Source organism: Pipistrellus kuhlii, unplaced genomic scaffold, assembly GCF_014108245.1.
Source record: "Pipistrellus kuhlii isolate mPipKuh1 unplaced genomic scaffold, mPipKuh1.p scaffold_m20_p_25, whole genome shotgun sequence".
NCBI classification, from domain to species: domain Eukaryota; kingdom Metazoa; phylum Chordata; class Mammalia; order Chiroptera; family Vespertilionidae; genus Pipistrellus; species Pipistrellus kuhlii.
In genome coordinates, this window is record NW_023425524.1 from 4,503,756 (window position 1) to 4,528,179 (window position 24,424).

A 24,424-nucleotide genomic window follows, 5' to 3' on the forward strand; every position below is an offset into this window, starting at 1 on the left:
GAGACACCACAGCCCCGTTTCCTTCTCAGGCGAGTCAGGAGACTAAGAATAACCAGAACACCCCTGGGTGTCGGGTAAGCTTTCAGGCTGGTGAGCCAAGCAAGATTCCTGGCTGCTGGGTGACAAGTCCATCTGGGTCTCCATAGCCAAGGGGACGATGGGTAAGCATTTTAAAAGGGTGGATGATGACAGCAGGCCGGGGTACTAAATGGGATTGCATGTTCTTAGGCTCTGTTCTGTGGAAAATGAGAGAGCTCACCTGATGAGGTGACCTGCGCTCATACGGCGAGAAAATGGTTAAAACAGACCTCTCTCTCCAGGTACTTTCTATGAATGCTTTTCTTCTTTCCCGGATGCTGCATCTCATTTGGTCCAGAGAAACAGTTTAAATTGTTATGGCTTTGAGTTTAAAAGAAGAAAAAACAAGTAAATTCCTTTTTTTAAATCTAAAGCCCTAGCCCAATGGTCAGCAATCCGAGTGAGCCACATGCAGCTCTTTGGCCCCTTGAGTGTGGCTCTTCCACAAAATACCATGGCCTGGGTGAGTCTATGTTGAAGAAGTGGCATTAGAAGAAGTTCAAGTTTAAAAAATTTGGCTCTCCAAAGAAATTTCAATCGTTGTACTGTTGATATTTGGCTCTGTGGACTGATGAGTTTGTCGACCACTGCTCTAGCCTTTAGCTCAATGGTTAGAGCTTCAGCCTGCGGGCTGAAGGGTCCAAGGTTTGATTCCTGTCAAGGACATGTACCTCCATTGCAGGTTCCATTCCTGACCCCGATCGGGGCATGTGCTGGAGGCAGCCAGTCAGTGTGTCTCTCTGTGCGTCTCCCCCACTCCCAATCTCTCTAAAATCAATGGAATGATATCCTTGGGTGGGGATTAACGACAACAAAAATAACTATATCTATGGAATGTTCTTACCCAGGTGGAAGCCCAGTGTCCGTCACATGGTCACTTTGTGTCATTTGGTAGCTTCTGTGTCAGGGACAGCAGGCTGTTGGGTCCTATTTAAAGGACCAGAGCCTATGGAGCTTTCCTTTCCTTGAGCCAAGATGCTCCAGGTAGCGCCATCTCTGATTGAATGACATGTAAATGAGGTTAGCATGACAAGTGGTCAGAGAAGAAGAAAAGCCCAAGGAATAGCCATTCATAATCTGAAAGCCAGGAGATGGTACAAGAAGATCGCCCACTATGACTGAATAAGCGGCTTTGTTAGCAGCGCGGTGACCACTGGAAGGTGAATATGGACTCACAGAGAAAGAATCAAAGCAGCTTTCTTAGGAGAGAGAGAATGCCCACACTGAGGGGACGTGGGCCCCGGTGGGGAGGCCGGGCGCCAGGCTCAGGAGAGGAGGGATGGCTGTTCTGGCTCTGAGCGATGCAGCTGCCAGCTCAGAAGCTCCGGTGCCCTCTGTTGTTCGCAAGGGAACTGCAGACATCCTGAGACAGCCTGGGAAGCAGACTTCCCTGCGAAGTGTGGCTGATGGTCCTCAGCTGAGGGGAGAAGGAAAGACAAAGACAGGAAGGACGGGGCAATGGGGGTGCAGGGAGGGATGGGAGGGAGAAATTCACCTTTGTTGATTTGAGTTCTTCTCCTGTTTGAGTCCATTAATGTAAGGAGTGCTCCTTGGAGGAAAGCTGTGATTCAAGTGCAGACATGATGGATGGAGACTGCCTCAGTCATACAGAGTTCTGTTAGCTTCATTGTGCTTCTTTGCCTACCTCTGTTTACCCATCAGCATTGAACTTGGATAGGAGAATACTGATGTCGGTGTCTAGCTCTCCTTTGCACACTCTCTCTTTCTCAGCCATGATTTTTGCATGCTGTTGGCATGGGAAATACAGCCACGGAGACAGTTTTTAGACGGAAAGGACGTTCACGTGCACAGTGCTCAGCGATGTGTTTTACTGAATGAAAGGTCCCTGCAGGAGTGATCCCTCCATTCAAGGGGACCATTTGGAATCACATGAAACAGCTGCTGTTAAGAGCTGGTGAAGCCCATTTTGACACCCACAGCCGGGGGACCCAGCCGGGCGCCCCTGCTCAGGGCCACGCAAAACAAACACATCGTGTCCCAGACCCTCAGACAGGGGACGCCAGTGGGCCTTTCTAACCACTCTGTGCAGTCAGGGGTCCCGGAAGTCCGGATCCAGGCAGACACACGCAGCACGGCTTAGCAGCAGCAGCTTTAGCAGTTGCCACCAGGAGGGTGTTAGGGAGCCTGAGAGACACAGCAAACATGGAGACCGCCGATCGGCAGCATCCATCTGGCTGAGGGCACAGGGTGGCACCAGCCGCCCAGCAGCTGTGAGCCAAAGGGGCTGGTAGATGGATCCTTCAGTGATGATGGAACAATGCAAAACATATTCAGGCACCTTGGATGGGTGGGGGGGGAGGGGGCTGCAAATAGGCTTCTGCCGGGCGTATCATGGCTACAGAGGCAGGAACAGAATGGACTGGAATAAGGATGCCCAGGTACCAGCTCAGAATGACAAGGGAGGGATGAGAGATTCTGTGATTTTGAAAAGAGGCCACTTCAGGATGCCGCCATGAAAGCAAAGGATCGCATTCTGAGCTTGTCGGCAAGGTCACTGGCTCAGACCAGGAGACCACACTCATACAGGGCCTCATGATCATTTTTTGTGAGCGAGGGCCACTTCCTTCACCTGTGGATTTGCTCTGAATCACCTGCCTTCATACTGACCCTTGATTAACATGAGCTTGGACAGTTGGCTGACCCTACCATACCCTTCAAATCCTGCCCCTTTATATATATATATTGATTTCAGTGAGGAAGAAAAAGAGAGAGAGAGAAACATCGCGGGCATGTGCCCTTGACTGGGACTCTTCAGGCCGTAGGCCAATGCTCTATCCACTGAGCCAAACTGGTTAGGGCCAAATCTTGCTCCTTTATAAATAACAGGAGTGACTAGTATTCCCCTTGAGCAGTGATCAGCAAACCTCAGCTCCCGAGCCACATACGGCTCTTTGGCCCCTTGAGTGTGGCTCTTGCACATGGCCTGGGTGAGTCTATTTTGAAGAAGTGGCGTTAGAAGAAGTTTAAGTTTAAAAAATGTGGCTCTCCAAAGAAATTTCAATCGTTGTACTGTTGATATTTGGCTCTGGTGACTAATGAGTTTGCTGACCACTGCCCTTGAGGAATAGAGGTTGTGAATTGACTCTGAGCGAGCACCAGACAAGAACGGAGAGGGTCCTGTGTGCTCAGAGAGAGCCACTCGCAGAAGGAAGCTGAGGAATCCACATTAGGAGGAAGCCAGCCACGTGACTAGCTCTATTCACGCTCACACTCTTGGTTTGGTGCTGATAGTGAAACAGAGAGAGACATAGAGGCCCACATGTTCAGTTCTTTGAATTACTGGGAAAGTGTTTGCGTCTGCAGCTGGGGAAATATTTGACTATTGTGCATGTTTTCCTTATTCTGCTAATTCTGGATAAAAAGTGAGGTTGCAGTCCAGCTGGGGTAGTTGGGCATCCTGGTATCACAGAATATCCCTTTCCCTCCCGTCGGGTTACTCCGGTGCTCAGAACCTGTGCTGAGCAGGTCATCTGTTCTTGATCAAGGATGTACACTTCCACGTGAATCACGAGTTCCCACTCTGTGAGATCCCAGCGCTTGTAAACTAAATGTGCGGATCAATAATTATAACCCCGAACAGCCTCCGCAGAACATGCACCGTGGAGATTTTTATTTTAAGAGTAATGACTCTATTTCAGAAGTACTCTCTTTTTGAAATGCATGTGATCAACATGGTAGAATTAATTTTACACAATCCTCGTGTTTCGCTCAGTCGCAGGAAACAAGCAAACCAGGGTTGATGGATTAGGCAACATTAGACACAAAATCAGAGTGGAAATTTATCGCACTCCGCTCATTAATCATGCTTTGTGATCTCCCGGGTTTCTTGAATCGTATCAAATGCCATTTTTAGAGATTAATGATATTGGGGGGAGAGAGGTTGAATAGACTTGGTATAAACTGGCCCGTTTCTCTCACTGGAAAATCAGTAAACTGAGGCCTAACGAGATCATTGAATGATTTGCCCAACATCCAACCCATTGTTCAGGGCGGAGCCAGAATGGAAGAGAGGCAACTCTGGGGCCGTGTTTACAAATTGCTGGACAGAATCAAAATATCTAGCCCAGAAGGAAATACAGTCATCGCTCCAGACATCCAGTTAGGCTGCATTCCTGGACTGGGGCCATCAGGAGAAAGGGAGAGAGACTGCAGGAGGGGGGCAGGAAGGGACTGGGCCATCTGGAACCGTGTGGAAGTGACAGAAGGAGCTGGGCTGTGTGATTCGGGGCTGAGTGATCTGTGAGGACCCCGCCTGGGACACAGGTAGAGGCACAGAGCCCTGCTTTCCGTCACGTGCTGGGGAGCGGGGAGAGGGGAGGGGATGCCTCAACAGAGGGGAAGCCTGGCCGGACTGCTGACCTGCTTGCGAGTTTATCTCTATCACTGACGGGTTGATACATGCCCTGGCAACTGGAAGGACCTCTCCGAATCTGTTTTGGAATCTGTAAAGTCGGAAAGCTGACATGGTTTGTCTCCCAAATAGGGGAAAGGGCTAGATGGGAGTATGTGTGAACTAGGACTGGGAAGCAAAGTCCTGCGTCTGTGCTGGAAATGGGTTGAAGAGGACACGCCTCCTCTAACGTGGGTCCGTTCCCCGAAGCCCGTGTGAGGGTTCTGAGAGCAGGTTCTTGGCTGAGTTATGTTGGTCGTTCCTGGGAATAATCCAAGGACTTTGGGATATGTTGAATAAGAAGAAATTTAAGTGAAATTAGGTGGTTTTAAGGAGAAAGTTCTGAATTTTATAGAAACAGGTATGACACAAAAGCAAGCAGAGTGTGTGTGTGTGTGTGTGTGTGTGTGTGTGTGTGTGTGTGTGTGTGTGTTGGCCTGCATTGTGTGGATGCAAATGCACACACAGTTTATTTTTCTGATAAGTAGGCAGTTTTAACATTTAAAAAAAATGTATTGATTTGAGAGAGAGAGATTGGTTGCTCTTTGTGCCCTGACTGGGGATTGAACCCCTAGTCTTGGCTCAGCAGAATGATACTCTAACCCAGTGGTCGGCAAACTGCAGTTCGGGAGCCACATGAGGCTTGAGAGCCTCTGTTTGCTGCTCTGTTGACTTATGAGTTTGCTGACCATTGCTCTTACCAACTGAGCTACCCAGCCAGGGCGTAAGGAGAGAGATTTTAGAATTAAGAACTCATTTTTTGTGTATTTAGCCTCTGACACCTCTCTAAGATCACCAGGGAGGGGTGGAGAGTCAGTATGTTATTTTTTAAAAATATATTTTTATTGATTTCAGAGAGGAAGGGAGAGGGAGAGAGATAGAAATAGACTTGGTATAAACTGGCCCGTTTATACCAAGTCTATAGAAATAGACTTGGTATAGTCTATTTCCAAGCATCAATGATGCTCTCTCATCATTTAGATGAGAGAGCATCATTGATTGCTGCTTCCTGCTTGATCTCCACTGAGGATCGAGCCTGAAACGCGGGCATGTGCCCTGACCTGGAATTGAACCTCCTGGTTCATAGGTTGATGCTCAACCACTGAGCCACGCCGGTTGGACAGTCAGTGTGTATTTTCCTTCTTTCTTGTCCGTGTACCTCGGGCAAGCTGTCAGCTACAGAATGTAAATACAGGTGATCGTGTTCCACGTGATATCGTTAAACATTCATAAATCCGCCTGCATGTTCACATCTGCCACAGTTCCTGTCCTAGGTCCAGGAAGATCCACCCGATGTGAATGTTAAGAGCTGGGAGCAAAGAATTTTTCCCAAGTCGGCTCTGAAACGTCTCCATCTTGTCATTAGGTAGAAACCAGCCTGGGATGCAGGACGCTGTTCGCGTGCAACGGATGTCCGGCCCATGGCAGCGTGTGGCAATCCGTGTGCGTGTTGTATACGTTTGGGGTAATTTTCCTTTGCCCCAGCCTCCCCAGGGCCTATCTCGCATTCCTGTCATCGGGAAAAGCGAGTCATCGCAGCCTCTGGCGTCAGAAATTCCTGAGGTCATATTCCGGTTCTGTCACTTATCCGCCGGGTTCTCTTGGCTCTTTTAATATGGAAGCTTCGTTTTCTTCTTTTCCTTTCTTCCTACAAGGAATCCTCAGCTCTACTTCCATACAGTATTTACTGTAAATTAGACAATTGCACAGTAAACAAAGGCGTTGGTGTTAGACTTTTGTGACCTAGAATAAAAACTGTGTGCATAACAGGTGGCTTGAGTTGTAGTAGGTGCTCAGCAAACCCTTTCCGTTTCTCTTTGACTCACACTCTTCATGAAAACCCATTTTAAACCTCACACTAAGTAAGCATACCAGCTTGTATTTGTACACTGCTTTATAATCGACAGAATATGTTCAATATCCAGGGAATCATCCTACCAGGAAGGAGGGTACATAAATATGTCATCATAATACAAGTAAAAATATTAGCACTTTTAAAAGAGAGAGAGAGAGAGAGAGAGAGAGAGAGAGAGAGAGAGAGAGAGAGAGAATTGAGTCCAGCTGGTGTTGCTCAGTGGTCAGGGTTTGATTCCCAGTCAGGGCACATTCCCAGATTGTGGGCTCAATCCCTAATAGGGGACGTGCAGGAGGCAGCTGATCAGTGAGGCTCTATCATCATTGATGTTTCTATCTCTCTCTCCCTCTCCCTTTCTCTCTGAAATCAATAAAAATGTATTTAAAAAATAATAATAACCGCTCTTTACTGAATGTGTCCTTCACAGATAGAGAAATAAGTAGAGAGAGGTGAAGTCACTTTCCCAAGGATGGACCCCTCGGAAGGGACAGAGCTAACTTGGAAACTTAGCAACTTCCTAACCAGTAGACGTCCCAGAGCACATGGCTAACATAGTAGAGGACACATGGCTAACGTAGAGAAAAAGTTGGGAGGAAACCCCAGCCTTCAGTCCAAGAGAGTAAGATTCCTGAGCTGAGTAGAGACAACCTAGGCAGGGACATCATGAGGCCGGTGGGCCCCGGGTAGCGGTGGGCCAGCAGTGTTGTTGCTGGAACAACAGATGGACCATGGGACACATTTTAGCCAAAAAAGGACGACTTATAGGTAAATAGCATGCGTGGCCAGGAGTAAAGATGGGGAGATGTGGAAATAACCTCTATAAATCCTAGATGTGTGCAATTCTCAAACTCAAGTGTTGTTGTTTTTTATATTTTTAAAGTCTTCAACTAAAATCAGCGGGTTTCTGACATTGTTGAACCTTTGCTTTCAGAAGTGTGTTGAGTGTGAGTGTGTGTGTGTGTGTGTGTACCCACGTGAGTAGGACTAGACTCAGATTTGATGAAAGCATCCAAACTAAAATCAGCGGGTTTCTGTTGTTGAACCTTTGCTTTCAGAAGTGTGTTGAGTGTGAGTGTGTGTGTGTGTGTGTGTGTGTGTGTGTGTGTATGTGTGTATACCCACGTGAGTAGGACTAGACTCAGATTTGCTGAAAGCATCCCATGAGTTACTCTGTGATCAGGGTACAGTCAGGGGCTGTTTCCTGTCTAGGGAAAGAATATGGACTTGTGCCGCTCTTGTGTGTAAATGTTTTGTGTAGTGCCTACTGCAGTGCTAACAGCCATGTGATAAATGCTTGCCAGATACAGTAGAGATAAATACTCGGACTCGATGCCCTGAAGGTTGGCATTCTTTGCAGCCATTTGTCCCCGGTGTAAAAGAGACTCCGGTGGACAATGCATTCCTCATTCCTGAGTGGTCCCTGGCCCACCCCAGATGGATCTCTAGCTTTGTTCTCTTACAGCACTTAACCCTTTCCAGCCTCAGAGCCTTCGATACAAAGAGAGATGCAGCCCATGCATGAGCAGAACCACATATAGGCAGCACCATATTCAGAGCAAGCACAGTAAAGGGAGGTGTGGTGCCCGTGCCCTAGCTGGTTTGGCTCAGTGGATAGAGCAAGCGCTGGCCTGTGGACAGAAGGGTCCCAGGTTTGATTTTGGTCAAGGGCACATGTCCTGGTTGTGGGCTCCATCCCCAATAGGGGGCATGCTGGAGGCAGCCTGTCAACGATTCTCTCTCATCGCTGTTTCTCTCTCTCCTCCCTTCCTCTCTGGAATCAATAAAAATATATTAAAAGTAAAAGAAAAGGTGCTGCACACAGGGTGTGTTCCATGAGGGAGATTAGAATATAGCAGTTCGTGCTGGTTGTTGCCGGTTATGAAGCCTCAGTCTTCTAATCAGTAAAATGGAGCTATTTTGAAGCTGATTGTGAGGCTCAGTTTCTTTGTTATGGAAAATGCTGAGCCCTGTTCTAGCATATTGTAAACTTGAGGTATTGGGCGACATTGACCATAGTGACAATGCCAATGCCATGATGGTGACAGTAATGGCGGTGATGGTGACGGGTAATGATGACATTGGCGAGAGCACGTAGTGGCTAATAGCTTGCTAGGCAAACTCTTCGAAGGACTCATGCCAAGATCTGTTCCTAGTTTATGTTCCTGGGACTCAAACTTCCTTCAAATGTGCTTTCAGTTTTTAGAAAACACCAGCCCACTCTCTGAATTAGATTACCCTGGAGACTTTGTATTTTTAGCATGGAAGATTTGCTGAATTATATGCCATCGCTAGAAAAAGGATGCTGTTACTGAGATATTTATTCCAGCGTCCTCTCCTTCAGACCAAGGGTCACTCGGAGGATGGTCTATTGTTTTATTTCAGCCAACTTGGCACCCTCCTACCGCCAACAGCCAGCGAACAGACTGCACCTGCGTGCTAACTTTTGTTTTCTACTCAACAACTTTCCTCAGATCTTTTCTCAGCAAATTTGGCCAGCGGTAGCCTTTCATTGTCTGCTGCTGGTCAGACTCATCTCTCCTTGGGTTTGAATGCACACCCTTTGTACAAAGACCTGCAGTTCAGCCTCAATCCGTGGGTCTCCAGTGCCTGTCAGGGCAGGGCCGTGACTTTCACAAAAGGAGAGATCCTTTCCATTAAGCAAATAGACCGGTTGCAGTTCAGCATTCCATCTTTAAACACAGAGGCAGAGTGGGAACGGGCTGAACTTGGCATTCAGTGCTCTGCTCAGTTTGCTTTTATCAGGAAAAGGACAGGCCTCTTTTCTGGAGGTGAAAATCCCCCTCTGCTGTGAAGTTTGTGTTTTGTTGACTAAGAGAGTCCGACACCAGAGGGCGATGTGAATACAACATTTTGACTAAGTGTTGATTTACAGTGTATTTTTGCTGTGTAAACAAGATGAGCCTATTTTGTGTTCATAACCATTCATTTTTCTTTTTAATATTTTCCCCCTTAGGAACCAGAAAAAAATTTTTCACTCTGACCCTTTTCCTACTCTTTTGCATTTTTCAAAGAATTGAAAGGTTAAGAAATTATTTAATTTGCTGGTATTTATTGAGTACCTACTATATGCAAGGTACTACATTAAAGATTTGCAAGGAGTAAGTACTGGAATGCATAAAGGCTCATTGAAGAGATAATCATTAAGCAAGCACTTTCTCATATGATACTCTGTTGAAACTATTTTAATAATCTGGAAAGTTGCTCTCCTCAAGGAACTTACAGTCCATTGAAAAAATATAATCCTATGCTTCTCTTCTTGTCATCGAAGCCTCTTTGGTTTATTCCAAACCATTCCTCCCCCTCCTTTCTACCATATCCCAAGTAGAATTGGCCATGTCTCATTTTAAGGTTCTAACCTTCTTTGTAAAAACGTACTGCATCTATGAAGAGCATTGCAATTGGGTAGACTTTCAGTATCCGATGGTGGGAAGAGTTAGAACAAAAATCCTGGCAATGGGAGTGCATTTCAATATGGAGATGATTATACTTGGGTTGCTTGTAGTGGAATCATGAGAAATATGCCAGAAAAGAAAGAAGGAGATCAGATTGTGGACAGACTTGAGTTTTAGGTGATGAGAATCTTGATTTTTGTCCTGGAAAATTGAAAAATACAGGGAAAAGTGTTTGGATGGCATATGACATGGATTAGAAAGAAGCAGAAAAATGGAGTGAGGGAGACCAGTTAAGCTGCTACTTGGGAGATTCAGGCAGCAGTTGAAACTAAACATTGAGAATAAAGAGATGACTTAATAGAACCGATAGGTCTTAGAAACTTATAATCCATTGGGGCGGGGGACACTTATATGCAAAAATGTGGTCGATTATTTTGATGACTATAAATTAATCTTTCTCATAACTGTAAGAAGTCAAAGCTCAGAAGGCAATTAAAGGTTATTCTTTAATTATTTCATTTATTCAATCAACCACTATCAAACTCTACTCTGTGTCAGGCCCTGAGTGTCTTCGAAGCATTCACGATGAATAAGATGGAATTTCTGCCTTCAAGGGGCTCACAGTTTAACGGGAGAAATAAAATTATCTACAGACTGATTTGAGAACATAAAATGATGATATGATGAAGGTGCCCACAGGGAAGAGGCCATCTTTCTGAGTTTCCAGGTGAACAAGAGATTGGGGGGATTGAGATGGTATTTTAGCTGGAGGGCTCCATATGTGTAGTGCCATAGGATTGTGACCAGGTATAAAACAATAAGTATAACATCAATTGCATGAACCCCAAAGAGCTTTGAATTTTAATAATAGCACTTCTGTTTGGACCATATTCAGTTTTTATATCCAGAGCCACTCCGTTAGGTTGGGCGGCCTTCTCATATGGGGACGGGTTTGTGAATAAAGAGAGAAAACACAGGTGAGGGACTAAGAATCAGTTTCGTAGACGATTTAAAAAAGCATCCACTAAAAATTAACACTTTAAATTCTGTCCCATGCAACAGTTAAGTCCAGAAGGAGGGGGGGGATACCCTAAAGAATGTCCATCAGTATGAAATCCCATATTGATAAGTGTGCCATGGTGAATTCATAGCCAACTCCAATAGATGCCGGCTTTAATACAGAAACCTCTTCCTGCAAGTGGACTCTAAGGACTTGGTAATTTTTAACAACAGTGACTCTTTTGATTATTTAGCAAGGTGTGCACATTATTTTTCTACAAGCACGGGGACGGGATGACTATTGCTTTTTCCTCCTCTTCTTATATTTTTTTAATGGTAAGCACGTTCCTTTGCAGGGTTTAGAAATCGCTCTAGTCCAAAATGGAACAAAAAGACCTCCCCGGGTGTGCCTTTTCTTGGTCAGGCCTGATGAAGCTGTATAGAAATGTAAATGTAATGTAAAGACCTGTATGTGGGAAGCTTGTGTGTGTCTCTCTCTCTCCTCCCCTTGTCCAGCTCCCTTGGAAAAAAAAAAACAACAACAACAAAAAAACGCTCCGGTTTTGCTGCCTGTGTACATCTCTTGTGTAAGGGCATTTAATTAGCTACAAGTTACAACAAAGGCTCTCGAAAGGACAATATATCGGCGGTGCCCAGGCCTTTATTTTCCTTTGGTGAGCAGCTCCGTGCTTAACTCCCTTATCAAGGGCCGGCCGGGCTGCTTGGACTAAATTGGGAACATCTCCACTCGGCTGGACAAATAGATTTTTTGGTAAACTGATTTAGCCTGCTCATTGTTTGCATTTCATTACTGAGCCGCCTCCAGGTCACAAAAATCGGTATTCATTCAAAACAGAGAACTCGGAGATAGGACCGGAGCCAGATGAGAAAATATTGCACAGGTCAGGCCTATTAAACACGGAATAACAGCGCGGCCCTGACTCACGGGCTTGCCCTCAGCAGGGGAGGGGCTCGCATTCCCCAGGTCAGGAGTCAGACTCCAGACTTGGGACTTGGCCTTGGCCGCATCTCCAAGGCCATCTCCAGGGAAAAATGGGGAAGTCTGAAGCATCTGGCTGGACAGACACCAGCAAAGGCCAGGCTTGTCATGTGCATCTTAACCCTAACCCTAACCCTAACCCTAACCCTAACCCTAACCCTAATCATCATCCTCCTCCTCCTCCTCCTCCTCCTCCTCCTCCTCCTCCTCCTCCTCCTCCTCCTCCTCCTCCTCCTCCTCCTCCTCCTCTTCTTCTTCTTCTTCTTCTTCTTCTTCTTCTTCTTCTTCTTCTTTTTCTTTTTCTTCTTTCCTTCTGTTTGGACAGTGTCTCAAACCTGAGCGTACATTAGAATGACCTGGATGACACTATATATATATATTTGATTTTTTCCATAGAGAAGAAAGGAGAGGGATAGAGAGCTAGAGATGTTGATGAGAGAGAAACATCGACCAGCTGCCTCCTGCACACCCCCTACCCAGGATGTGCCCACAACAAATGTACATCCCTTGACCAGAATCGAACCTGGGACCTTTGAGTCCCCAGACTGATGCTCTATTCACTGAACCAAACCGGTTTTGGCATGGATGATTTGCTAACACATAGGACCCTCAGGGTTTCTCCAGGTGGGACAGAGAATGTACACTGAGCAACTTCCAGGTAACACGATGCTTCTCTCTGAGAAACTCTGGTAGAGACTCCCGTGTCCTTAGAGAAGCACGCATTAGCATTTCAAAGAACTGGCCAGCGAAGTCCACTGGGCCAGAGCCCTGGGCAGCTGTGTCCCTTAACCTCAGGTAGAAAAGTCCGGAAGATCACCTAGGACAGTCAGATACAGGGATCCTATCTGCTAAGTGTGATTTAAACAAATAAAGCTCCAGTTGTATGACATCTTATTCCTGCCTTCGCAGGAATCCCTGTCTGTTTCCCATAGCCAGACCGCTTTTTAGTTCCGATTAATGAGCCTTTAGAGATCATCTTTTGTGCACTTGTCCTAAGAGCTGGGATTAGTTAGAGAGATGAGTGGGATGCAGTTTTATTCTCAAGAAGCTTATAGTCATGGGGGAGTCAAACGAATAGAGGAAAATGTCAATAGCATTTGGTTAACGGTGAGGATGGAGAGATGCTGGCTTCGTCCTATAAGACGCCTCTTCTGACCCCCTGGGGTGGACTAAATATTCAGGATAAGTAGAGTTTTGCTAAGTGGGAGAAACAGGGAAAGGCAGAATACTATGAATTGTCTGTGTGTGTGTGTTCAGGAATCTGCCAAGAGTTAGATAGTTCTAGAATTTTTAATGTATTAGCCAGTCATTTTTTCTTTCTTTCTTTCTTTCTTTCTTTCTTTCTTTCTTTCTTTCTTTCTTTCTTTCTTTTCTTTCTTTCTTTCTTTCTTTCTCTTCTCTTCTCTTCTCTTCTCTTCTCTTCTCTTCTCTTTTCTTTTCTTTTCTTTTCTTTTCTTTTTCTTTTACTTCTCACGTCTAGTATCTAGTATCTCCATTAGTACTTTGCCCTCCCCCACACCCCCAATCTTTCTACTCCCCCCCACCTCTGATACTATTTGATTATTTATTATCTATTAGAAAGATTAGCCTCATTCATTATAACACCATTCAAACAATGCCTAGGAATATAAGGAAGAAAAGGGAAAGCAACTCAATTCTGTTGTTTAGGGTACCACATTAATATTTTGTCAAAATATCCCACATCTGTTCTTATTCTGAAGCACGGGGTTAAAGCATACTTTTAGTTTTTAAAAATATGTTTCTATTGATTTTTTTTTTCTTTTTAGAGAGTGAGGAAGGGAGAGGGAGAGAGAGAAACATTGATCAGCTGCTTCCTGCACATTCCCTACCGGGGACTGAGTCCACAAAATCAGGGCATGTGTATGTGCCCTGATCAGGAATCCAATTGGTAACTTCTCCATACATGGGATGATGCTCAACCAACTGAGCCACACCAGCAAGGGCTAAAGGTCACGTTCAATGATACCCAGCACCTCTGTGACCAACACCTCGTGGGTCACTATCACCTGGGTGCTTGGCAGCACTGCACACCCTTTAGTTAAATGTCATACCCTGATGGGTCCGTGACAACGTGGCTTCTGAGCCTTACATCACAGGGCAAAGCGGAGGCCCCAGATGCTTCTCCATTTCCCACCCCCAAAGCTTAATTTTACCCCTTTCCTCTTGTCCTCTACTTGGGCTGCAGTTGGAAATTTCCGGTGAGATTCATTTGCAAATATGATTTTATGTAAACTAGTAAACAGCTGTTCTGGAGGCTCTCCCAGGCCAAAAGGTGGGGAGAGGCCAGGGTTTTGCCATCACTGCAACCAAAGGAAGACTGAAAAGTGTAGCCAACATTTTCTTCTTGTCCACTGGATGGAAGGGGTCCGTCCATGACAACACTTCTTCCCTCTCAAGTCAAAAGACAGTTTCTGTAAGAGTTAAGTTTGAAAAGTGCTTGTAATAGCTTCATGGAGATACTGACAGGGTTTCTTCAGAAAAATATTGAAACTCATTTGCAAAATAAGCAAGCAGCGTGGATGTAACAATTTTTTTTGGGGGGGGGATGGGTTCCAAATTATCAATTTCTTGGCCCATATTTATCAAGAGCCTGAAATGTCCAGATTACAGGACTGGGCACAATGTGATGATTAAAGGCCATTAGGTGCTTACTAAAGGGATTGTGAAGAGACAGAGTCCAATGTTCCTTGTGCAATCCAGGCATACCAGTTAGTGCAAAGCATTATGGGACACAGGAGCAAGTCCTTCTTAATACCACCCCCCCCCCCGGGGGGGAACCCTGGAGGAGGCTCATGTAGCAGACATTTCAATCACCTGGAAATTCTGGAAGAGATTGCCCAGGTCACGTGGCTCAGTGGTTGAGCTTTGAACCAGGAGGTCATGGTTTGATTCCCGTTCAGGGCGCATGCCCGGGTTGCAGGCTCGGTCCCCAGTTGGGGGCGTGCAGGAGGTAGCCAGGCAATGTATCTCTCTCTCATACTGATGTTTCTATCTCCCTCCCTCTCCCTCTCCCTTCCTCTCTGAAATCAATAAAAAATATATATTTTAAAAGAAACGAATACTGGAAGGGGGTTGTATGGATTGTGTCGCTAAACAATATAGCCAGGATTCAAGAAAAGGAGCCCTTTCTTTGCAACACTACTATATATATATATATATATATATATATATATATCTCAACTCATCCCACCCCACCATAAAAGACCATGAATTAAGTCAGTAAAAATAAACAAAATGTTTACCTTTACACTCTCAACACATTGACAGGGATTGAATAATTGAATAGGACTAACTGCTCAATCGATGGACACCAGGCCATTGGTGGGGCCAAACTGGGGAAGTCTAACCACAGAAAGAGCCATTAAAGCTCATAGTGTCTCATTTAATCATCTTTGCTAATAGAGAAAACAAATTGTGGCCGTGTTTCCTTCCAAGATCTTCTTTGTCATAACATACCCAGGCCCAAGAGCACTGGCACTGAGCAATGCAACCCCCTCCCACAGCCTTCCGGAAAGATTAGAAAGATGGAATTGAATAATTCTGAAGGGAACACGGGGATTATAAAGCTGTTCCATTAGCTGAGTCTATCATCGTTCTTTTTTATTATTATTATTATTAATGAAGAAGTCTTGGAAAAATTCCAGGCCAATGGAGTGATTTTAAAATTTAATTTAAATTTTTAAAAATTATCATCGCCTCTGTCCCGATGAAGAATGGTTTTGGGCCTCCTCAGGGCTCTTTGTTCCTTGGCTTTGATACCGGAGGATTAGATGGTGGGGACTTTGCTGTGAAACTGAAGGAAAAGGAGCTAGTCTATGGCGCCATACCAAGCCTTTCCTACGAGGAATCAGTCACAGAGAAGGGACACTGACACCTCCTGTTTCTGTTGTGTGTTTCAAGTTCTCACGTGTATGTGTTTTTCCCAGGAAACTGACACAGCCTCTGACTGCACCAGACATCTTAAAGGTGAACATTTCTTTAGATTAAAGGAAGAAATGGGCGTGGAATGATTAGATTCGGTTTTATTCCGCTTTCCTAAAACAGAACAATTTTGGGTGTGCGAAAATGCACACCAGGAAGTGCTTTTCTGTGCTCCTTGGGTGTCTTTGAAAGAGGATACAAAAAGATTTATGGGGAACAGCTTGAGATTGGGAGTGCAAACTATGTAGAATTTAAAAAACAATACATCTAGGTCCTGACTTTGCAGGTGGGCCTAATGTCTTTGGCCCAACCAATAAACTCTTTGGACCTCAGTTTTGTCATCTGTACAGTGGGGATAATAATCATATAGTTTTGACCTGCCCCACAGTGTTGTCAAGAGGAACAAAAGATACACGTGTGAAACTACTTTGTTAAATTGAAGAGTTGCAAAAATATTAGATATTCTACTTGTTTTCTAAATAGCTGATTTAAAAAATCTAAAGTTTGTAAAATCTTACCCTTTTGTTAAATTTTACCTCTTTGTTTAGAGTTCTCATTTACTTTTTTAAAATGTATTTTTATTGATTTCAGACAGGAAAGGAGAGGGAGAGAGAGACTGAAACATCCATAAGAGGGATATTTGATCGGCTGCCTCCTGTATACCCCCCCTTTGGGGACCCAGCCCAAAATCCATGCATGTGCCCTGACTGGGAATCAAACTGGGACCTCCTGGTTCGTAATTCCATGCTCGACCACTGAGCCATCCCAGCCAGGCTCGAGTGCTCCTTTACTGAAAGATGAATTAGCCCGCTTCCTTTCTCACTAATGGAAATATCCTTTCATTGACTCAGTTTTCTCATTGGAGGTGATTACGGAGCTCTGGAAAAACACGGGGTCTTGGATGATGTTATTTGCTTTTCGGCAGCACTGGGTCAGATTGGAGGAAGCTGGGATTACAAATAGCTGAGCACTTAGTGACAGACTCCAGGTGAGATAAGGAGCCTCCGGGAGTCAGTCAGTGCCTGGGAGTGTCCCCAGGCTCCTGTTCCTTCCCCCGTCACCGCCACTGCTCCTGTTATTTTAATCTAGGGCAGCAGGAAAGGAATTCTGTCTCACTCTTTTTTTTTTTTCTCCCAAAGTGTGATTTTTTTCCCCCCAGAAAATTTCCGGGTCTCTCCCTGATGCGATGTGTTCTCATCAGAGTCTGGCTCTTGGAATGAAACCACTGACTTGAACACACAGGACTTGGTGAAAGCATGACAGGCAGTGAGCAGAAGTAGAGAGTGGCCTGCATGCAAGACCTTTGTCTTTTTCTGCTGATTCATTAAGTCCCTCTTCTTCTCCTGTAAGAGGAGAAATCCACCTTTCTTCCTAAAAGCATTCGGTGTTCAGTGGAATAAGTGAGTAAGAGAATCAGTGGGAGGTAAGTGCTAGAGCACCTAGCAGGTCTGGTCTCTTGTCTCTTTTTTAAAGTCATCTTCTCCTTACCTGGCTGGACAGCATGGCTCAGTGGTTGAACATGGACCTGTGAACCAGGAGGTCGCAGTTTGATTCCTGATCAGAGGCACATGCCTGGGCTGCAGGCTACATGTTTCTATTCTTTCTCCCTCTCTCTTCCTCTCTAAAGTTAATAAAAAAATATATTTTAAAAAATAGAGATTTATAAATAATATGGCTAATATTTACAGAAAGCTCATTATGTGTAGGATGACCTGGGCATTTTTTATCCAGACTCAAATACTTTGAGAGTATAAGGAGGAAATACTGTACATTCTTAGGATTAGGACAACTGGTATACGTCAGAATCACGTGGTTTTCCCAACTCGGACCAGATACTGTGCTATCGATAAATTGGCTTACTCAATGACTCCCCATAACAGTTCTACAAGATTGTTATGGTTGTTATTCCCATTAAATAGAGGAGGAAACTGAGGCACCGATGCCGGAAGTGACTCTCATCCAAAGCCTCCTTTCAGCCCAAGGCACATCACCACCCTCTTACTGCCGGGCCTTCTGGTCTCCTCACATCCGCTGGGCATGACTAACACACCCACCTCTAATTCATTCCCAGTTCGGGGAAGCAGGTTTTTATCAAATGGATGCATTTACAAAAATAGAACCTTAGAAGTGTGTCAGAAAGTTCTAACATTAAAAACAAACACAAAAATACATGTTGCCCAGCTCGTGTGGCCCAGTGGTTGAGCCTCGACCTATGAACCAGGAGGTCACAGTTCAATTCCAAGTCAGGGTACATGCCTGAGTTGCAGGCCCAATCTCTAGTGGGCAAGAGGCAGCCAGTCAGTGATTCTCATCATTGATGTTGTTTCTGTGTCTCTTTCCTTCTCCCTGAAATCAATCAATATATATATTGATTTTAAACATGTAATAACTTCTTTAAGCCTGTTTATGTGGATACCAGATGCTAAATATTTCACCTTTTTTTTTTTTTTAACTGGTCCTTTGAAATTTTGGGCAAAAGGGTTAAAGGAAGATAGGACTTTCAAATAGTGTTGAAAATTTATATACATCAGGAATAATATATTAATATATTTATTACAGATATAATAATAAAAGCACAAATTATTTTTATTCCTGATGTATATTATATTAGTTTCAAAAATGTTATATGTTAAATAGGTGGTTAATGTGGATAATTTGATCATATTTAATATGATATCAGAGCAAGTGTTGCTTATTCTGAAATTCTGTCATTGGTGTTCCCTGCCCCCTCCTTCTCTGCCTCCACTGCCCTCTCTCTTTCTCTCCGAGTTCAGCCGTCCTTTATTTTTGGGCCAGACGATCACACACATGATTGAGTCAACAATTTATGGCTTTTAAAAATAGGGATTTTGTCCTCTCGTAGGTTTATTGTTTATCATAATCATCTTTCAAGTGAAAAGGCTAATTTACTCTTTCTATAGGAATATTTTAAGCTTGATTATCATAATATTACAGCTGCCTGAAAAGGTCTAAAACGGGACATTGACCTTGAATGTTTTCTGCAATTTAGCTCGCGGTGCTTAACATTCAAGAAAGAGTATAACTGCAACTCGAGTATTAATGTGTAATCTCCACATGTTAACGATTGCTCTGTAAATACATGCCATGCAGATGGTAGGACACTTGTGGGATACTCTCACCTGCATTTGGTGTCTGCCACGGTAAGTCTGTTGGTTGGAAAGATAACAGCACTGAAGCCAGGTTTGCCCATGGGAGCTGTAGTTTATAATTTCATTCTTACTGGCATCTCACCCTGTCATGTTATTAGCCTGACAAAAAGAAAGTGAAATCATCCTGAGTTAATTAAACAGAAACCTCTATGAGTTGCTCTGGCTTCCTTTGATTCAGTTCTGTTGATTTTCCTCTTTCCTTTCCCCCTTTCACAAACACACTGGGAAAAGAGTTTGTTTAGTTATGGAGGTGATATAATAACCCTCCATAGAATAGGTGGTTTGTTTGTTTGTTTGTTTGTTTGTTACACAGACTCAATAATTTGGGAACGGGATGGCTTTACAGGACAAGAGGTGTGTTAGAAGGAAAGGGTTTTATTTGTGCTTCCGTGGAGGCGATCGCTTGCAGAAAAAGTGATTGCTTCTTGCCAATCGGCACGATAATTTCAATATCAAAGCCTGTGCCCTCGAAATGAAAGGCAACCGAAAATGAGCTATGATGAATGGATAGGGGTTCGGTGGTGATAGGAAAGTAGTCAGACTGACTGCGGAAGAAGTCTGCCTGTTCTCCGGGGGAAAGGTGTGCTCCTAAGCCGGTTTCCAGCATCCAAGAAATCCCAGGTGCCCATGAGGAACAGGGGACAGATCCGGAAGGTGACCTGACCTGCTCAAGGCCACTCAGCCCACGTGGGGTCAGGAGGGATAGGAGGTTTAGCTCTCCGGCCAGCCCTTCACGATCCTTTGTCCAGGGACCCTGGGTTTTCTTTCGGAGCTGAAGATGGCCATTTGGAATATCCCGGTTTGCTTTCTTTAGTGTGGTAGATTGCTTTACACACGATGCATCCAAGACAGCAGAGGAGGTGGTGGCGAAAGTGAAACAGCTTTGCTAAGGTGTCTGATCTTGAGGACAAGGCTGGCAGAGGTGGCCAGACTGCAAGGCAATTTGCAGATCTCAATCTGTAGTGCCTCTGTGGATTTTAAATATTTAACCGACGGTATACGTGCAGTCCAGAATCAAACTTGGCTCCCAAAAGAATGTGGCAGCTATAAACATTTTAAAACAGATGCGTTCTGTTAATTTTCAGAAGAGGGAGGTGGGAACCTAAAATAGCCGTTCTGCAATAATTGGCAAGGCCAAGCATTTTCTCATCCCCAGTTAGCAGGGTAAAAACATGCAGCTAGGATGTTTCAGGCAATGTTTTCAGATGAAAATACAGTAAAAGTTCTGGTATAGGCAATGGGGACCTACCTTCTGCTTCCCCTTCAGTTCTGTTGGTTGCCATTCTGTTTTTGTGGGTTTTTGTTTTGTTTTTTGTTTGTTTTTTTCAAGTGGAAATGAAATGTGTTGGCTGCGTGGTGTCTGTGGGTTAGCACGGGGCTGAGAATGAAGTCTCTTGGGTGTTTGTGACTGCATTGTGTAAGGAAGAACTTGGACCTGGGCGTGATGCATATTAGACTGATCCGAACTAATTTATTAATATTCTTTGCGAGACAGTCCTAAGAGGTCCTTTTGTTTGGTCTCTTTTATCCTGCTTTGGGTAGACTCCTGGTGGTAAGATTGTGAAGTGTATAGACTGAGTAGCCATAGTGTTTATTCTCAGCTGTTTATGTATTAGTGTTGGTCCCCTCCCTGTCACCCGCAAATCCTTTACGTTGAGATTCTTAAAGATTTACACCAATATTGCTGGCGGTGTGTTTATTTCCCGTGTTGATCCACACTTTCTCCTTCAAGGGGAGAACACTGCGAGGAGGGGAGATTCTGGAGATGACTAAGCTGTGTGTTTAGAAAATATCCTGGAAGCTGGCTGGCAAGTGGAGCGCCCCGGATATTATTTTAAAACGTAAATGGATTAAGCTGGAGTCAAGACAGTAGGTAATCTCAGGCCCTTGACTTTCAGAGGTGACACAGTGATCCTGAGGGGGAAGCAGGCGGCTCTCCAGACATGCATACCTCTGGCCATTGAGAAAGCAGCCATCGCGGTGTGCACGGCACCTCGCACGGATGACATATGTTCAGTGAGAGCTCGGTGGGGACTCCACCGTGCTTGCTGTACATAGATCTCTGTGATAACGGAGAAAAGGGTTTCCACATGGATCTGAGTCTAAATATGTTTAAAGACATATACTCATGCCATCAGCGGTCACATAAGTATCCGAAGGGAATAAGGAAACTCTGGGGAAGAAAAGATAACTCCTGTGCACCACAGTGACTTAAGGCCCATCGGTAAATAATTGACTACAAGTCTTGTCCTTAAAAAGCCTGTCACAGCAGGCAATGCAGAGCCACAGACCACAGGACAGGAGTCTGCACAGGTGCAAACTCTGAATGCGCTGAGTGCATGAAATTATTTTTATTATTGTTTTTTTTTTTTTAAGGTCTCTCGTCAAAATAAGGAAACCTTTTTTGCATCTCTTTTAAAAATATGTACCATTGGATCTACGCATGACCCTGAGGATCGTAGTTTATTCAGAAATCAAGAGAGTCATTGAATCTGAGATATTTTTAACACTATTTCTAATGCACTATTAGCTTCTATCGTCCTTATATTGTATTTTAAAAAAAAACACGTTTCCTTTACAATTGTCTTTTTATTTTTTAATTATGAAATGATTACATGTCTCATTTTAGACTGAAGAGACAATTCTTTTTTTTTTTTTTTTCCGGGTGTCTGCAGAATGCTTGGGTTTTCTTCCACCTCTCAAAGCTCTTTTAATTCACTGCTCACAACCGAATTTACATCTTAATTGCAGAGTTCACATTTAACAATATAGACAGCATAATGCTACTGGTAATTAAGCTTTTACTACCTGCTTTGATACAGATTTCTCAGGCACAGTTTTTGCTATGGGAGTTCCCAACTTGTATGCATTTCGACCACAAATAAAAGGAATCAGGCCCAAATCTTAGATATGGCTAAATACAGGGTAGGAAAATTGCTTTCTTCTGTGGGGTGGGGGGGGAATGGAGAAGGACAAATCATGTCTGTCACTTTTATACTCTGAATTTAAATGGCGTTTTCTATTTCAGTGTTTCCTTTTCTATAGACCTAGAAAATTTGAGAGGGTTCGAAAAAAGAGTCAAGTTCTGATTTAGTAAATTTTAATACTCACTGAGTATCTGAATTAATTTATTTTGATTTCAAAGATTCTTATATTATTTATGTATGTAGACTTGTGATACAAAAGGTTGGTAAGCAGTAGAGAGGAATTATATCAAAATTGTAGCTCTTCCATTCTCCATAAGGTAGCAGCTATTTCCTTGCTATAAATAGCGGTTAGTATCTATTCCAAGTGCATTTGCTTATATTAAAAAAAAAAAATCTGTTTTTTTAAAATAGGACTTAAGGAAAACATTTATTATAAGGAAACACACTATTAGATAGAGGCAAAACATCGTCACTTCCTGTATCCTTTTAAAAAAACACACATCCCAGAACTTTTGATGGAGAATTCTTAGTTTTGTACATTATTATCTGTTTGGAAGGAGTCCTTATCATGACCAGACTGTGTGATGACCACAGAATGTTCTGAGCTGATTTTGAAAAACATCCAGGATGTGTTATGTTCAGGAACATTATGTGCAGGTACCTTGCATTTTATTGGAATGCTGATGTGTGGGGTAAAATCATCTATATTTGTGTACCATGTCCCCCAGTTTGGAAGTTTGTATTGAAATAAGTATATGACCCAGAATATTTCGAGTGCAGGCTGTCTGTCCCAAACATGCACTCTTTACTTTGTAATGACTGAGATACATTTAATATACTACTTAATTATTATATATATTATGATAATTATAACAGCCCCAGGTTGCCCCCCCTCCACCCTAACACTCCCCCCCGCCCCCAACGGGAGAGGGCAGTGTGTCCTGCAGTTTGGAAAAGCGACGCGTCCTATTTATTTCTCTAGGCAGGCAGACAGGAGCAGGTAAAGAAATGTTCACGCTGATAATACCCGCCGTCCTGTCATCCGTCCAGAGGCACTACTTCCTCTTCTGTAGTTGGGAAAAACCGAATTCCTCCTCAAAGATGAGATCACCACTCACATGCCCCAACAACTGAGAAGAATGCCTTAGACTCCTTAAAAAAAAAAAAAAAAAAAAAAAAAAACAACGCCCAGTAGATGCACATAAATCTATCAATGATCAGGACAAAAACAAGAGAGAGAAACCACAGTGACGAAAGCACGAGAGACCACAGAGCAGCCCGGGCGGCCGGGTGGATGGATAAAACGCAGACAACGGAGAGGGGCAGGACAAACTTCATCCTCTACCTTCCGCGCACCATCCTTCCCCAGCTTAACTGACAGCCTGCGTGGCAGCGAGCTGAGCTCTTCTCTGCAAGCAAAACCAGACCCGAGGTTAGACACCAGTGCCTCCTCTCTCTCCCGCGAGTTAAGTTAGTTGGGCAGCTTCGGCAGGGGGTGGGAGAAAAAAAAAAAAAGCAAGCAAGCCAGCCAGCCAGCCAGGAAAAGCAGCGTGTCCACGGGGAGCGTGTGGATCTGCGGTCCCAGCTCTGCGTGCACCCCCGCGCGGCTGCTCTGCACCCTTCCCACCTGCCCGGCGGGCCCGCTCCCTCCGCAGCCTCCCTTCGCCTCGGCCCCTGATTGGGCAGCGGCCCCCCAATCGGCTGCGAGGCTGGGCAAAGGGGGGTGGTAGTGGTGGGGGGGTGGCACTGCATATGCAAAGCCCTACTTCATATTAATAAGCTCCGATCGGGGCTTTAAGTCCTTGATTAGGAGGAGAGCGCGAGAGCTCGGGTCCCAACTGGCCGCGCCGACAGGGCTGGTCGCCGGGAGAAGCTGCGTGTTAATTGCGCCGCCGCCGCCGCCGCCGCCGCCTGGGAAACTTTGATTTATTGCCAGGGGGGTGCGCGCAGAATGGTCGCCGGCCGCACATGGATCCGGTAGAACTTTGCCTCCCTGAATCTTTTCCCCTGCACTACGAGGAAGAGTAGGTACCCTCTCTTTTGCTTTTGCAAACTCGGCGTGCGGTGCGGTGCGGTGCGGTGCGGTGCGGGGTGGGGGTGCGTGGAGGGTGGACGGGGGGTGCGGGTGGACAGAACGTATCCTTGCACCCCGGTTCAGGTAGCAGCGCCCCGGCTGTCTCGCGGGCAGGCGTGGAGCGCCTGTTTGTGTGTTCCGTCTATCCTGTGCCTTTTGTGTGCGGGGCGATCTCCTGATTCTCTTCTGCCTAAGCGGAGGATTGTTCTCTGACTGCGATGTGACTACCTTTGAGGGAGGCGCAGGGACTGTCAGTGAGTGAAACAGCTGTGTGGCAGTCACTTCTTATTCAGGTGCTAAGAATAGGCACTTGGCACGCATGCTGAGTGAACTGTTCAAACGCATCTTTGACTGGGACCCGTTTCCCACCCCCCCTCCCAGGAAAGATGTTTTAAAATCCAACATTCACAAGGACATGTACCCCCTGAGCGCTGCTTCTGGATCTGCCAGATATTTGGGGCTCCTTGTCATTCCGCGCCCCGGCAGAGTTAGAGGCGACAGTGCACGTTTCCTAATGCTCCTTCGGAGAACAATTTCGAAACTAGCCCTCTGCGA

At 44.9% G+C, this 24,424-nt stretch overlaps 1 protein-coding gene across 6 annotated transcripts in view; it reads left to right on the forward strand.

The window, feature by feature from the left end:
- ESRRG (estrogen related receptor gamma) overlaps nt 1-24,424 on the forward strand; it is a 444,044-nt gene that overhangs the window by 256,681 nt on the left and 162,939 nt on the right. The window contains exon 1 of one of the 6 annotated variants that reach the window (XM_036453508.2): nt 23,590-23,819. The exons of 4 other annotated variants lie outside the window; for them this stretch is intronic. In XM_036453508.2, the coding sequence (XP_036309401.1) occupies nt 23,764-23,819 (56 nt within the window). In that variant the 5' untranslated portion in view covers nt 23,590-23,763. Of the gene's footprint in view, nt 1-23,589; nt 23,824-24,424 lie in introns of those variants that run through there. One more of the 6 variants, XM_036453515.2, reaches the window with a different exon arrangement.